The sequence below is a fragment of the Temnothorax americanus genome, unplaced genomic scaffold (genome assembly GCF_048541705.1).
Source record: "Temnothorax americanus isolate GAGA-0224 unplaced genomic scaffold, ASM4854170v1 Scaffold45, whole genome shotgun sequence".
Classification (NCBI taxonomy): domain Eukaryota; kingdom Metazoa; phylum Arthropoda; class Insecta; order Hymenoptera; family Formicidae; genus Temnothorax; species Temnothorax americanus.
The window spans coordinates 960,690-975,122 of record NW_027509602.1 but is presented as its reverse complement, the minus strand read 5'-3'; the positions used below and the strand labels follow the sequence as shown (position 1 = coordinate 975,122).

At 38.8% G+C, this 14,433-nt stretch overlaps 2 protein-coding genes across 4 annotated transcripts; both read left to right on the top strand.

Moving 5' to 3' along the window:
- The first annotated feature begins 909 nt into the window (after positions 1 to 909).
- Positions 910 to 6,436, top strand: Dbo (Kelch-like protein diablo). 3 transcript variants are annotated; one of them, XM_077416723.1, is made up of 6 exons: positions 910 to 1,293; positions 1,981 to 2,359; positions 2,489 to 2,804; positions 2,887 to 3,584; positions 3,688 to 4,030; positions 4,205 to 6,436. In XM_077416723.1, exons 2-6 carry the CDS (start codon positions 2,043 to 2,045, stop codon positions 4,394 to 4,396), a joined length of 1,866 nt encoding a protein of 621 aa, XP_077272849.1. In that variant the 5' UTR covers positions 910 to 1,293; positions 1,981 to 2,042; the 3' UTR covers positions 4,397 to 6,436. The 3 variants fall into 3 exon arrangements, with proteins under 3 accessions (XP_077272849.1, XP_077272850.1, XP_077272848.1); XM_077416724.1 differs by having other exon boundaries at positions 910 to 1,310; XM_077416722.1 differs by having other exon boundaries at positions 910 to 2,359.
- Positions 6,437 to 6,972: 536 nt separating this feature from the next.
- On the top strand, positions 6,973 to 13,983 carry LOC143903262 (spermatogenesis-associated protein 20). Its single transcript, XM_077416721.1, has 13 exons — positions 6,973 to 7,113; positions 8,649 to 8,834; positions 8,971 to 9,352; positions 9,484 to 9,609; positions 9,784 to 9,873; positions 9,957 to 10,220; positions 10,288 to 10,467; positions 10,650 to 10,859; positions 10,939 to 11,131; positions 11,231 to 11,402; positions 11,465 to 11,670; positions 11,915 to 12,111; positions 12,205 to 13,983. Exons 2-13 carry the CDS (start codon positions 8,689 to 8,691, stop codon positions 12,475 to 12,477), a joined length of 2,439 nt encoding a protein of 812 aa, XP_077272847.1. The 5' UTR covers positions 6,973 to 7,113; positions 8,649 to 8,688; the 3' UTR covers positions 12,478 to 13,983.
- Positions 13,984 to 14,433: the final 450 nt, after the last annotated feature.

The following is a 14,433-nucleotide window of genomic DNA, read 5'->3' as shown; positions in this document are numbered from 1 at the left end:
TTCCGCGCGGGCAACTTCACGCGCCAAAAAAGCGCGCGCGCCGCGCGCAGCGTCACTATAATACGCGTCCCGTTTTTACTTTCGCGTTTTCTCATTTCAACAATAAATGCTATACGCTTGCTTCATATAGCAGTCATTTTTTCGTTTTATGATCCTGATATATGTTAGTCAAATATACAAGTTGATATTGTAGATTTTTGTAAAAATTGATATCTGCAATATTTGCAATATCATACATACAATCACTTTGTCGAATATTTACGCAAAACTACTTCGGCCGAATAAGCCTTGCGAAATATGCGTTCTAATAGATCGTCAATGTGCGAATGCCGAATCTACGTGCGATGGTTAAATGTTAAATGTATTAAAAAAAATAAATACAGGGTTGATATAGGTTTTACTTACTAATTAAATAAATTGCGATACTATGCAGTCGTCCCGAAATCAATTTGTTTCGTATTCATCACGTTCTACTAATAATGACGAGATATTTGAATATGAAACTTTGATCTTGTATCACGTCTGATACTATGCGAGTCAAATAGAATATTTTTAAAAGTAATATTTCAATATTTGTCACAGAGATATATCTAATATGGATTGAAATGTTTATAATAAATGTTTATATTATATTGCCAAAGGATATCAAAAAACATTTCAATGTATATACACACAAGAAATAGTTTTCAATACATTTCTAAAATATATTTTACATATTGTTGGTAATAATTTTTGTATTATTCCAAAATCTTTATAAAATATTTATAAATATATTTATCATAAATATTTTATGCTGTCTGGATCGATTCACATTCTATCGAAATATTCGATTATCGAAATATCGAGACTCGGCATAATTGCGATATCGAGTGCGAGAGTGTGCCTCCTTCTCTAACCAGTCCAACCCCTTCTATCTTATGGAAGTTGGGTCGAGTCGAGCGAGGCGAGGCGAGTTCACAGTTCACGACAGCGGTCGGGGTACGAGAGACGCGCGCCGTGATGCATCGTCACGGGAAAACGTCAAAATGAGAGCATCCTCGTGATAGCTCGCAGTGCGGCAGTGTGTTTTTGACCACGATCGCAAACGCCAACGGCGCCGTCGGCGACGTCCGAATCGTCCGATGTTACGCGACGGGCAGCCACGCTGTCGCTGACACAAAAACGTCGGCGAGCACCGAAACCGAAGACCGCGAGCACAGTGCTCTGACAGCTCTATTTCTCTCTCTTTCTCTCTCTCTCTTTCTCTCCCTCTCTCATTGATATCGCCTGGCGGTCCGAGGAAAGCGAACGAAAGTGCGTACACACCTGCGGTAATCCTGATCTCTACTGTACACACATTCCTCGCGAGCGACATGCTTCTTGCACCTGCGTTCCTCACGATCCTCTTTTATGATGAGATGAGGTGCGAGGGTGTTCCAGAGATATCGCGAGACGTTAAATTCGCAGCCTGTTCTCGATCGTGGCCGCGACGTAAACATTCGTCTCGGTCTCTCGCACTTTGCATTGTCGATTCCCTGGAAATTTCAGTGGGAAGGCTGCCGTCTACACACGTTTCTCTTTATGTTTGTTTGGATTTTGAATGTGGAGTGCATGCGAGCTTTCAGAAGCTTTAACTAACCAACGTGTGAAGGCTTTCAAATCACAAAAATGTAATCGGTATGCCTGGAGATATATTTGCTAGAAAGAAAAGAGATGTCGTAAAGAGATGTCAGAATGAGACACCGTCTACACACACGCTATTTCAAAGAAAGATCGCACTTATCACTGCTCTGAATAATTCACATAGTTATATAAAGCCTTGGTACCTCTCGTAGAATTTAGAATAAGTTTTATGTATGTATTTTTTTTTTAACCCTCTCCTAGTTTTAATCAGTATCTTCAAATTACTTTAATCTACACCAAGCAATGATTAACAAATATCTTATTTACTTAGGAATATGTATTTGCACACGACATTAAAGATACATCTTGTCGCTCTAGGGAAACCACGCAACATTAGGGGACCTGCTGCAGGCACATTTGAGACCTGCGGTGGTTGGTGAATGGTGTTGCAGATAGATTCCGTGTGGGGCTGGGCGTCACCCCCGCTGCGCCTCCAGCTAGCCGGGGGGACTAGGGGTGCCTCGGGGAGAGTGGCTGCGGGCGTCCCATCCTCGCAGAGGATGGGCGAAATAGTCGTGGAACGCGCTCCCTCCCCAGCACGCCTCAGTCATACCTCTGAGAAGCATCCTCGCGCGACGCTAACCGAGCTTAATGTTCTACGCCGTCATCGGGAGCTGTGCGACGTTGTTCTCAATGTCGGCTCCAGAAAGATATTCGCCCATCGCGTCATCCTTTCAGCATGTAGCCCATACTTCAGGTAATAATAATATAATGGCGCAAACGCGCGTTTGATATTTTTCTTTTGTATTTAATTAATTTAAACGTATTGCAGTGAACTGCGTAATCTTGTGACAAATTCGATGTCTCTCTTTCTCTGTTCTTTCAGGGCCATGTTTACTGGGGAGCTGGCGGAATCTAGACAGACTGAAGTAACGATACGCGACATAGACGAAATGGCTATGGAGTTGCTCATAGACTTCTGTTACACTTCTCACATTATCGTCGAAGAAGCTAATGTTCAAACTCTCCTTCCAGCAGCGTGCCTTCTTCAATTAGCAGAAATTCAAGATATATGTTGCGAATTTCTCAAACGCCAATTAGATCCATCAAATTGCTTGGGTATTCGGGCGTTCGCGGATACCCACTCGTGCCGCGAACTTCTGCGTATTGCCGATAAATTTACTCAACATAATTTCCAAGAGGTATGACACGTTCAAGAAATATGACGTTAGTTGTTACTTTCCGATTTAGAGATATTTATTGCTTTTATTATGTACTTTGTAGGTAATGGAGAGCGAAGAATTTTTGTTGCTACCTGTCGGACAGTTGGTAGACATTATTTCATCCGATGAATTAAACGTACGTACGGAGGAGCAGGTTTTTAGCGCCGTGATGAATTGGGTGAAATACAATGTCACGGAGAGAAGGCAACATCTGGCACAAGTCTTGCAGCACGTGCGACTGCCACTACTCAGTCCAAAATTTTTAGTCGGCACCGTCGGATCGGATCTATTGGTTCGTTCTGATGATGCTTGCAGAGATCTCGTGGATGAAGCGAAGAATTACCTACTTTTGCCGCAAGAAAGACCATTGATGCAGGGACCTAGGACGAGACCCAGGAAGCCTACAAGACGGGGGGAGGTGTTGTTCGCTGTTGGTGGATGGTGTTCGGGTGACGCTATTGCCAGCGTTGAGAGATTTGATCCTAATACTGCCGATTGGAAAATGGTCGCACCGATGAGCAAACGGAGATGCGGAGTGGGCGTAGCGGTGTTAAATGACTTGTTATACGCGGTCGGCGGGCATGACGGACAAAGCTACTTAAATAGCATCGAGCGATACGACCCACAAACGAATCAGTGGTCTTGCGACGTCGCTCCTACAACTTCCTGCAGGACCAGCGTGGGTGTTGCTGTATTGGATGGATTTCTGTACGCGGTTGGAGGCCAGGATGGAGTGCAATGCCTTAATCACGTTGAAAGGTAAAGTATCTATGTTAATTATTTTCTGACAAATGTCCAAATACATATAAAAATATGTAAAATAGTGTGTTAGCACTTTGTAACGATATATTTAACTTCGCAGATACGATCCTAAAGAAAACAAATGGTCTAAAGTGTCGCCAATGACTACCAGAAGGTTGGGAGTGGCGGTTGCAGTGCTCGGAGGTTATTTATATGCCATCGGCGGGTCTGATGGGCAGTCACCTCTTAATACGGTAGAAAGATACGATCCAAGACAGAACAAATGGTCCCAAGTGTCCCCGATGTCTACGAGACGTAAACATCTAGGCTGTGCTGTATTTAATAATGTAATTTATGCTGTGGGAGGACGAGACGATTGTATGGAGCTTTCCAGCGCGGAACGTTATAATCCGCATACGAATTCCTGGAGTCCTATAGTAGCGATGACATCTAGGAGAAGTGGAGTAAGTTTTTTTTTATTTATAAGGATTACAGATATCTTGAAACATGAAAATATATGAAAGAGCAGTTAGATGATTTGTCCGTGTAATAGACAACATCAATATTTGAATTTCAAAATTTAACCGCAATTATAAAATGATAAATTAGATTTTAACAATCGTCATCGTGTATTTCAGGTGGGTCTAGCGGTAGTGAACGGTCAATTGTATGCGGTAGGCGGATTCGACGGAACTGCGTATCTGAAAACAATTGAAGTATACGATCCGGAACAGAATCAATGGAAACTATGTGGTTGTATGAATTACAGGAGGCTTGGCGGAGGCGTGGGAGTAATGCGATCTCCACAAACCGAAAATTACATTTGGTAGCTCAGGCCCCCCTCTTCAGCCCAAATGGCTGAAACTCCTTTAACTCCTCTTACACCGATAACGCCAGTTACGCCTGTAACACCTCCCGCTCCTGTATCGGTTCCTGTTATAACTAGTACTAGAAAACGCTACCGCCGATCGATGAGCATTATATAAGTAATGTATGTGCATTTTTGTAAAAAGACTTTGCCTTTCTCTGAAATTCCACGAAATCATCTCGCATCGATCTTCGGTATTTAATTTATTTAATTTATTATTAATTTCTCTCGAGATATCTCTTCGCTCTCAATTCAGCGCACAGATCACGTTATGGAAAAAAATGCGAATATTCTATCGATTTACTGCCGTTGTTTTACATTTTTATTGCATCACATTATTTTATAAGATTCTTTGTTCATGTATTTATATTTTATTGTATTTTGCAATAATAAATTCCAGCTGTTTTAGATTCAAATGTCTAAAGTATTATTTAAAAAATGCATTGCAACTATTATATACACACAAAGTTTCGAACATTTTATTATATGAAAAAAAAAGAAAGGCAAAATCTCTTCCCCCTAACATTCGCCAGAAACATGTGTGTTTTGGTAAATAATCGAAATACAAGCTTAAGTTTTCAGTAGAGTTTTAATTTAATTGCAAAGGGTCGTTTCTGTACCCAATAATTCAAGAATGTAATATAAGACATAATGATTTCTCTCTCTCTCTCTCTCTTTCTCTGTAAAGATAGTCTGCTTTAAGTATGTAGATAACTCCTTTTGTTTATAAGACTGAATTTCAACCAGAGAATATTGAGATATTGAGAACCGTGATAAGTACAGTTTACATTCTCTTGTAAAGAAATATCAAGTTACATCACATTTTCTATTAAACTTTGCGAATAATTCGTACATCGAATGTATTTGATGCATTTATTATGTTACTGACGATTTGTGACAAATGCCAAGATGCACGCTCGAGAAAAAGCAATATGTATAATACTTGAGATTATAAATTATTTAAATACGGCTTTCGAAATCGTTTCTTCGCGTTGCTACAAGGCGCCATTTAACCAACATCATCTGTTACATACGTTTGTAAATCTCTGCAGAGGAGTAACCTTATCGTACAAAATGGTGATAGGGATCATTGATCAATAATCTCATAATGTAACGTTCGTTGTAATTATAAGAATTAGCGGAATTGGCTAAGGGCGACCAATATTATATTAACAATAATAATTGCTTGTGATTTATTTTGGTGAAAATCAAATTATAATGTAAGAATTACTGGGATGATAAACGGCAAAAGCGCTTACAAACTGTCGCTGTTACATGTATGAGATTGTTGAAAGGCAGCAAAATGCATGTTTAGCGTAAGGACATATTGATGATGTAATATGTAATTCTTTCTAAGCAACCGATTGCTCCGAAGATGATTGCTCCAATTCTCTCGAGTTCTACGATGGCTCATTAACGCATTTCTCAATTAACTGCTGGACTATTCTGCATAGTCCATTCATATTTAAGTTCTAAACTCGTGATACCATGATAGAGGAGAAGTTGCTGTTCAGTTAACCAAATTAAACGTTACAATGGTACAAATTATCGTAAAATGAAGTTCAAATATAAGTGTTCCAGTACCCAATCTTGTTTAATTAATTCTGACGAAGTTGCAGCTATATATACCAGGAGAATGTAATATTATTTCCACAATATTTTATATGCATAGTATTAGCAAATTACTTTTAACTTGTGTCCAAAAATACGTAAGAGACCGAATCTTGTCTTATACCGAATTTTAACTACACGTTTCCCGTAAACGAAGAAATATTAAAAGTGATTATGTTATCGATTAGCGCGCGTAGTAATCCCTGAGTAAAGCAATCACGAAGCGTTAATGCAAAAAAATATATTGTTTTCTCATCTTACTAAACGAGATCAAAAACTTGTTCTGTATAACTGTTCAGTACAAAGGAAGAGTCATAGGATTTCTTTCCTGTGTTTTTTCAATAATCAATAAATTAAAAAAAGTGCGCATTAGAAATTGCGCGAACCATTACATGTAGCGTTATTGTTTAATTCCTACATCTGCTATAATTAAATAGGGTATCCCAGAATTAATTCTTTTTCCGATAACGACATATATTTTTTAAGGAAAGAACGTGATTTTTGGTTAAAAATATTTATGAGTCTGTTTTCTATTGCTGAACAGGCTGCTCTATAATTCAGAGTTTATCTTTTTTACTTCACATCATTAAAAGGAAAAAAGATAAACTCTGAACTAGTGCAGCCGGTTCAGCATGTCTCTATAAGTCGTTCTAATATACGAACAATATATATAGTTCTATCAATGCAGGTCAATCTCAGAACTAGAAAAAGATAAAAAGAGTACATTAAATCGAGATTAAAGTTGATCAGATAGAAACAGACATAATGGGCATTTTCATCGGGTCATCAATGTAATTTCTCTTTATTATTGCTGTTATTAATGGAGCGGGAAAACATCTTTCACAATCGGTTCGCGCACGGCGCGCTTGGTCACGTGACATCGTGACCACGTTGCGCATTGCGCAAGCTCGGTCGAGCTCTCGACCACTCGACGCATGCATATGCCGCGAAGTGCGCAGCAATTAGCAATTAGCCCGCTATCGGCATCGGCGCGCTATCTGGCAGCGCGAATCGACGAGGAGAATTCGAGGTTACGCCGAATCTACGCTGGACCGAACGCACCTCCCCGTACGTAATGCGTATCGCCGTTATCAGCGCGGACGTGCGCTTATCTATTATTCTTATCTGATTCCGCTGTCGGAAGCTCGACGATCACGGATTCGCGACTCGCGACTCGCCAGGCGATTTCTCGCGACCGCCGGACATCGCGCTCAGCACTGTCGCGGCTGTCGCGGCGATAATCGCTCGATAGAACGTGGATCCGCCATTTTTTATTCTCGCTTGCTGTACCGGGTGACCCGCGAATTTTGACAACGCGGCTTTGCGAGAGCGCGTTTCTAAATGCGCGAGCTACATCTCGCAAAGTACTCGCCGTTTTTGACGAATATTTTACTTCAATGCACTTTTAAAAATACAAGTATTTTAGCATAGAAATATATAAAATTCAAGCGAGGCTCAAGGATGTCGACCCGATGATATATCCACTATCGCCCAGGCATAACGTCATGCAACGGGTGCCGTGAAAACACTCCCTCTCACATGCCCCTGAAATGCAGCAGGGGACCTCTTTTCTTATCTCCCGTTTCCACAAAATATTTGAGTATCCCCCCCCTTCTCGCTCTCTCGCCACCATTTTTACGGATGGAGTAGCATCCCTTTTTTTCCCCCCGAATCGCTCCGAATCCCTCACCGTTCTGTTACGGCATTCCACCCACAAAATCCCTCTTAACTTCCAGCTTTCCCTTTCCCCCTGAATATCCCGGAGATTTGAATCTTGTATTTCTGTGCTACTGATACATTAAATTTTCTATTTAAATTCAATACACTTTCTGAATTTTGAATATCGGATTAAGTAGGCCATCCTGTATGCTCTAGAATGCATTACTGAAGTATAGCTATTTATTTTAGACATACTTAAACAATTTGTATATTCATATATTTCAATTTTATACTTTTACCGTACTTACGCATTGTAATTTTAGATAATTTTTGACTTCCGAATGCTGTAAACGCGAAAATGACGAATTTTTGTGTTTTTCTATAATATATAATATCAAGTAAGAGGAGTTTGCTTTGCTGAAGTTAATTGTTCAGTTGCGATATATTAGATAACTATATATAGATTATAATGATTTAAGGAGATATTAAAAATCACGAAAATGATAAAAGAAAAGGTGAATGATCCGCTTGAGCTTGACTCTTGTATTTTTCGTACTTGCATTCGATATAATCATATACATCCTGCTTAATAATTATTACTTTTTGAGATGCGGAAAAATATATGTATTGTCTCTGTGGTATTCGATTTTTAATTATTTTATTTTAAATGGAAAATTGCACGTTTGGCAATTAATTTCATAGAAATAAAACGTAAAACTTTTTACTCCAATATTTACCGAAATAATTCAGAAATTTCGATTTTTACTTCTATATAAATCCTCTATTTTTATTGAAAGGAACTGCTTATTATTGCCTGGATATTATGCACCCATTAAATGAGCAACGCTATTATAATACTGCTTATTTCATAATTAATAATTGAAATTAATTTGATTTAATTATTATTTAATAATTAACCGGCGCTGTATATATTGTGTGTCCAGGGTCATCTTCGCTGCGTGTATTCTCCATGCCAAGCGTGTTATGATTTCGGGAAGATGTAACTCATCATCAATAGCTCGCTGCATATCTGAGTTATCTAAAAAACAGTGGAGTGCGGGAACGCAAGGGTATCGCAAAAAGTATCTCACCAAAAGTGCTCTACCCTCCGTTGAGTGCGATATGAAGAAGTAATTATATATTACGCACATATATGCACACGATTATATATATTTTATTTATTATATTTATATTGTATTGCTTATTGTTTGGTAAAAACTAAAGTTTGAAGATGATTATTAATCAATCACGTTTAAAAAAAACCAGGTTGTGCCAGTCAGTGTCTATTCTGTCGACATCCGCCAGAACGGCGTCGACATCCCGACGGGATAGCGAGAAAGAAACCGATCAGCCTGAAGTGAAAAAGAATCGCTTGAGGCTGGAAAAGTCGCCGTATCTATTGGAACATGCGACCAATCCTGTGGACTGGTATCCCTGGGGCGACGAGGCCCTGGAAAAGGCGAAGAAGGAAAATAAGCTAATTTTTGTGTCGATCGGCTACTCTACGTGTCACTGGTGTCACGTGATGGAGAAGGAATCGTTTATGAACGAAGAAGTCGCGAAAATTATGAACGAGAACTACGTTAATATCAAAGTGGATAGAGAAGAGAGGCCCGATATCGACATGATGTGCATGATGTTTATACAGGTAGGTGTCAAATTTATTGCTATGCACTATGTGAGGGCCAAGAATAAACAGCGAAATGTATATGCTACTTATAATTATATATTTTAATTCTGTTGAATGTACTCTGAAGAAGAGGTATCTACATTTTACAGAGATTGAGAGGCCATGGCGGTTGGCCATTGAGTGTTTTCCTGACGCCGGATTTGATGCCGTTAACGGGCGGAACATACTTCGACTCTGCAATGTTTACGTTGTACTTGACACGAATTGCGAAGGAGGTATATGCACATACTTTCTTATGTATGATACTTTTATCTGATACGAACATTTTTGCTTGATTTACGTTACGAATTCGCATTTAATTTGTCATATATAATTGTGCGAATTAAATGTTATTTTCGTCCTACGGGATAAAATTATAGATACATAAATGATATTTTCTTTTGTTCTAGTGGACGGAGGAGAAAAACAAAATGGTCAAGTCTGCCACTACTATAGCAGAACGTCTGAAGGAATTGGCCTCGAGCAGACATGACGTGAAAGTGAGCGAATGCTACTAAAGATTTCGAGACTTCGAAACTATTTTAACATCGTATCTTATTCATCGATCTTTGTGACACTACAGGACGATGGAGTTCCTGCGATTGATTGCGCTTTCTTGTGCGCTCACGTTCTAATGAACATATACGATAAGGAATACGGCGGATTTGGCAGCTCATCCGCCACGAACCCGAACTCACCGAAATTTCCCGAACCGTGCAATTTAAATTTTCTTCTCAGTATGCACGTTCTAAGTACTTCTACCATGTTGGTTGAGATGTCTTTAGATGCAACTCTGAATACCTTGAGGAAAATGGCTTACGGTGGAATTCACGATCACATAGGGAAAGTAAGGCCCCTTCGTTTTCGCTATTACAACACGCGAATCGAATAGTTTTAAATTGTTCGTCTTTCAGGGATTTCACCGGTACACCGTGGACGCACGATGGAGAGTTCCTCACTTTGAGAAAATGCTTTACGATCAAGCTCTGTTAATACAATGCTACGCCGACGCGTACATCATTACGAAAGATACCTTCTTTTCCGATATCGTGGACGATATCGCGGTGTACGTCCTACGTATGCTGCAACACATGGTATTATATATTGCTTTTTCGTTCGTTCGTCTAGCAGTATTTTGAATGTATTTCCTAGATACAATGCTCATTCTAATTTACAAGAAATATTTTTCCTCACTTAGACTTTTTGAAATCAAAGTTGTACAGAGCGACAAACATGTAGGAGGATATAAAATATTTACAGCATGTACATTATTCAGGAAGGTGGTTTCTTCAGCGCGGAGGACGCGGACTCGCTACCCAAGTCAGATGCGCCAGCGAAGCGGGAAGGCGCATTTTATGTTTGGACCTATGACAGTCTTAAGACTCTTTTAAAAAAGAAAGTACCTGGTAAGGACAATGTTAGATATTTTGACCTTATCTGCCGACAATTCTCAGTGCGGAAGGAGGGAAATGTAGAAAGCCCACAAGTATGTTTTGCAATCGAAATCGTAAAACAAGATATTTCTAAAGCAAAATTTGTGAATGCGGTATTGTTCTGCAATACAGGATCCTCATGGCGAGCTTACAGGCAAGAACGTATTTTGGATGGAGTCGGGAATAGAGGATACCGCTAACCATTTTAAGCTTAGCGTAGAGGACACACAAAAGTATATAAACGAGGCCTGTACTACATTGTTTTTCGACAGAACAAATAGACCGTGGCCCAGCCTGGACGACAAGATCGTAACAGCATGGAACGGTAATGAATTATGATAAGTTTGTGTCATCGTCGCCGTGACAGATTTCGTGACACTCATTTCTGTAATGTCTAATTGCGATTTTTTAAATCTATTTACAGGTCTTATGATAAGTGGCCTTGCGCGTGCTGGAATAGCTGTGAAAAACAAGAAGTATGTTGAAGCAGCGACAGAAGCTGCCACATTCGTGGAGCGATATCTATTTGATAAAAAGAAACGCATACTGCTTCGCAGTTGTTATCGCAGGAGGACGGACGACAAAATTATACAGAGGTAAATACTGTTATACATCTGCATTCATATGACGCATACAAAATCTATGATACGATTTATAGGAGCGCCCCGATACCTGGCTTCCATGAGGATTATGCGTTCCTCGTGAAGGGATTGCTCGACTTATACGAGGCTACCTTCGACCCGCATTGGATCGAATTTGCCGAAGAGCTGCAGGATACTCAGGATCGATTGTTCTGGGACTCGGAGGATGGCGGTTACTTCGCTATGGCCGAGGAGTCTTCAATACTTACACGAATGAAAGACTGTACGTGCGTTTGGTTGCTTTTCTAATAATTTTAGTTTGGTCATTAAATGGCAAGATTTAACGCACGTGACGCAGTGACCATTACATCAAGTGAACAAAGTCAAGCGAAATCTAATTCTGCCGTAAAGATTATCGCATCCAAATCTTTACAACATTATCTATTAAATATTTCACTACATTCTTCTAGAATTCACATACATATAAGTCGTCAGTTTAATAAATTTTATTAACGTCCTTGTTGCAGCTGACGATGGCGCGCAGCCGTCTAGTAATTCAATCGCGTGTTCCAATATGTTGCGCCTAGCGATTTACCTGGATCGCGATGATCTCAGGAATAAAGCTGAGAAACTTTTGTGCGCGTTCGGCAACAAACTTGTGAGCTGTCCGGCTGCATGTCCACAAATGATGTTATCGCTAATCGAATATCATCACCCGACGCAGGTGCGTGCCTCTGCTATTAAAAGCCGCTGACAATAGCGCTTTCGTGAGATTGTAAGCTCTCGACACGTGTCTGCAATGGGTCTTTCTTTTCAGATTTATGTAACGGGGAAAACGGATGCCAAGGAGACGATTGAGATGTTGGACATAATCCGCGAGCGTCTGATGCCTGGTAGAGTGCTCATATTAGCCGATGCTGAGCAATCGGACAACATACTGTTCCGTAGAAACATGATTGTTAAAAGAATGAAGCCGCAGAAAAACCGGGCGACGGCCTTCATATGCCGTGATTATTCATGCTCTCTACCCATCTCAAACACCAGCCTCCTCATTTCTGAGTTGGATAAAAAGGTGTTTACCGATTTATAAGTGGCTAGATCATGCGTTACTATTTACGTTGCGACGCGCGTCCCACGAAACGTCGAAGGGAAGACGCCGCCGCCAAAATTTACATAATATAATGTTAAATAGTACAGTCTTAGCTCGTAGATTAATGTACTCGGTTGCTAGCACGACTGACAAGGGAAGGTTTCCAAGTATAAATGCATGGCATATGCCAAACCTATACAGATCTGATTTGCATGTACTTGGTCGGAAATGAAGATACATAAAAAGATTTGATTAAATTCTTACGATTTTAATTTTTCCAAATTTGGTATCAGATCAAAATAATACACAGTCAACGATCTGTAAAATTCGGATATATTTGATATTTGTGCCTATAAAGCAAAGGGCTTAGAAGTTCTTTAAAAGAACTTGATCTGATACCAAATTTGAAAAAATTAAAACCGTAAGAATTTAATCAAATCTTATGTAACATAGCAAATTTGCTAGAAAAGCAAGAACTGACAAAATAATATACGCCCAATAATCCATAAAATTTGGGTATTTAATATTTGTGCTTATATCGCAAAGATTAAGCTTATAAATGATGAATTTCACATTTTGATTATTTAAATAACGGGGGGTTTTTAAGGTTTGGAATAAGACTAATCTTATCGCTGTGTCTACAACTGATACCAGACTGTGAAGTTCCGGTTATTTGACACAAAACTTCTGTTACTCTAATTAGTCTTTTTTTCTTGAACTTTTTCTTCTCCACTCTTAAACGAGGAACCTTCCTCTTAAACTCTATCAATCTTTATCAACAAATTTGTATAACTTTGACATTATGCGATTTACACTTGGGATGAGCCTTCTTTATTTGTGAGTACATCATTCGTAAGCACAAGTAAATCGGCAGCATGCTGCAACTGATAGACAGATGTATAGATATTCGTTGAGAAAGAACGAGAAATGTTTTAGTTGGTCCCTGGGAAGACCAAATTAAAAGATAGATTCCAATCCAAAACGGATGGAGATCGCGTAGAATTTATGTACTTCAATGTGAAAATGATTACGATTTTAAAGCGTGAATTCTATTAATATTCTAGTATTCTATTGATGTAGCAATGGTCATGATAAACCAGTTGTACTACTCTGATAAATTTTCTGTTACTAAAACCCTAATTTCAGCATACATATGCATACGCGTGTACAGTTCAGGAATTATAAATTACTTATATATCTCTCTCTCTCTCTAAATTACAGGAATTGTCACGTTGTTTTCACGTTAAGCAAATTTAACAATTTTAAAAACAATTTCTCATGAGCTAAGTGTCTATCTCAGATTTTATTTCTTGACTTTCACAGGGGTGTCTATCGTCATACTTAAATCGAACGTATATATTATAAATTACTAATTAGTTATATGAAATAATCAAAGATGACTTTACAATTCTAAACGATGAAGTAACTTATATATTCCAAAGATTCAATTTCAATCTCGATTTCAATCAAAATTTCAGTCGTTTAGTGATAGGTATCGCAAGTAGACAAATAATAGAGCGGAGTATTGATAGCAATGGCACTGGTATTATTCCAGACAGTAAAATTAAATTAATTGCGATGGTAAAATTAATGGTAAAATTGAATTGTTGAATTTTATAAAACTTGTTAAATCACACATGCGCTTTCGAGACATCTACACAAAACAATAGTCTTTCATATACATATGTACAAAAAATATTTTATAAATGTAGAGACCATGTAATGTCGATCTCGAAAATAAATAAATAAATACATATAAAAATTTAAAAATATTTTTTTAAGATATATGTGATACAAAGATTTTTGTAAGTAAATAATTAAAATTTAAATCAAGAAATCTAGTCCGAGTATAAGATCGTGCCGATTTGCTTAATTATCAGTTTTTTATCTCTTTTTCGACGTCAAACAAGACTTGAACTTGGTTGACAATTTTCCACTGTCAAGTCTGTTCACGTC

What these genes read in the sequence shown, in the direction of transcription:
- Dbo (XM_077416723.1), top strand. Translation starts at nt 2,043, where the DNA reads ATGGTGTTGCAGATAGATTCCGTGTGGGGCTGGGCGTCACCCCCGCTG. An exon ending in CTCAACATAATTTCCAAGAG is followed by an intron (nt 2,805 to 2,886) that starts GTATGACACGTT and finishes TGTACTTTGTAG; the next exon opens with GTAATGGAGAGCGAAGAATT. An exon ending in TGACATCTAGGAGAAGTGGA is followed by an intron (nt 4,031 to 4,204) that starts GTAAGTTTTTTT and finishes CGTGTATTTCAG; the next exon opens with GTGGGTCTAGCGGTAGTGAA.
- LOC143903262 (XM_077416721.1), top strand. Translation starts at nt 8,689, where the DNA reads ATGATTTCGGGAAGATGTAACTCATCATCAATAGCTCGCTGCATATCT. An exon ending in TGTGCATGATGTTTATACAG is followed by an intron (nt 9,353 to 9,483) that starts GTAGGTGTCAAA and finishes TACATTTTACAG; the next exon opens with AGATTGAGAGGCCATGGCGG. An exon ending in CGAGCAGACATGACGTGAAA is followed by an intron (nt 9,874 to 9,956) that starts GTGAGCGAATGC and finishes GTGACACTACAG; the next exon opens with GACGATGGAGTTCCTGCGAT.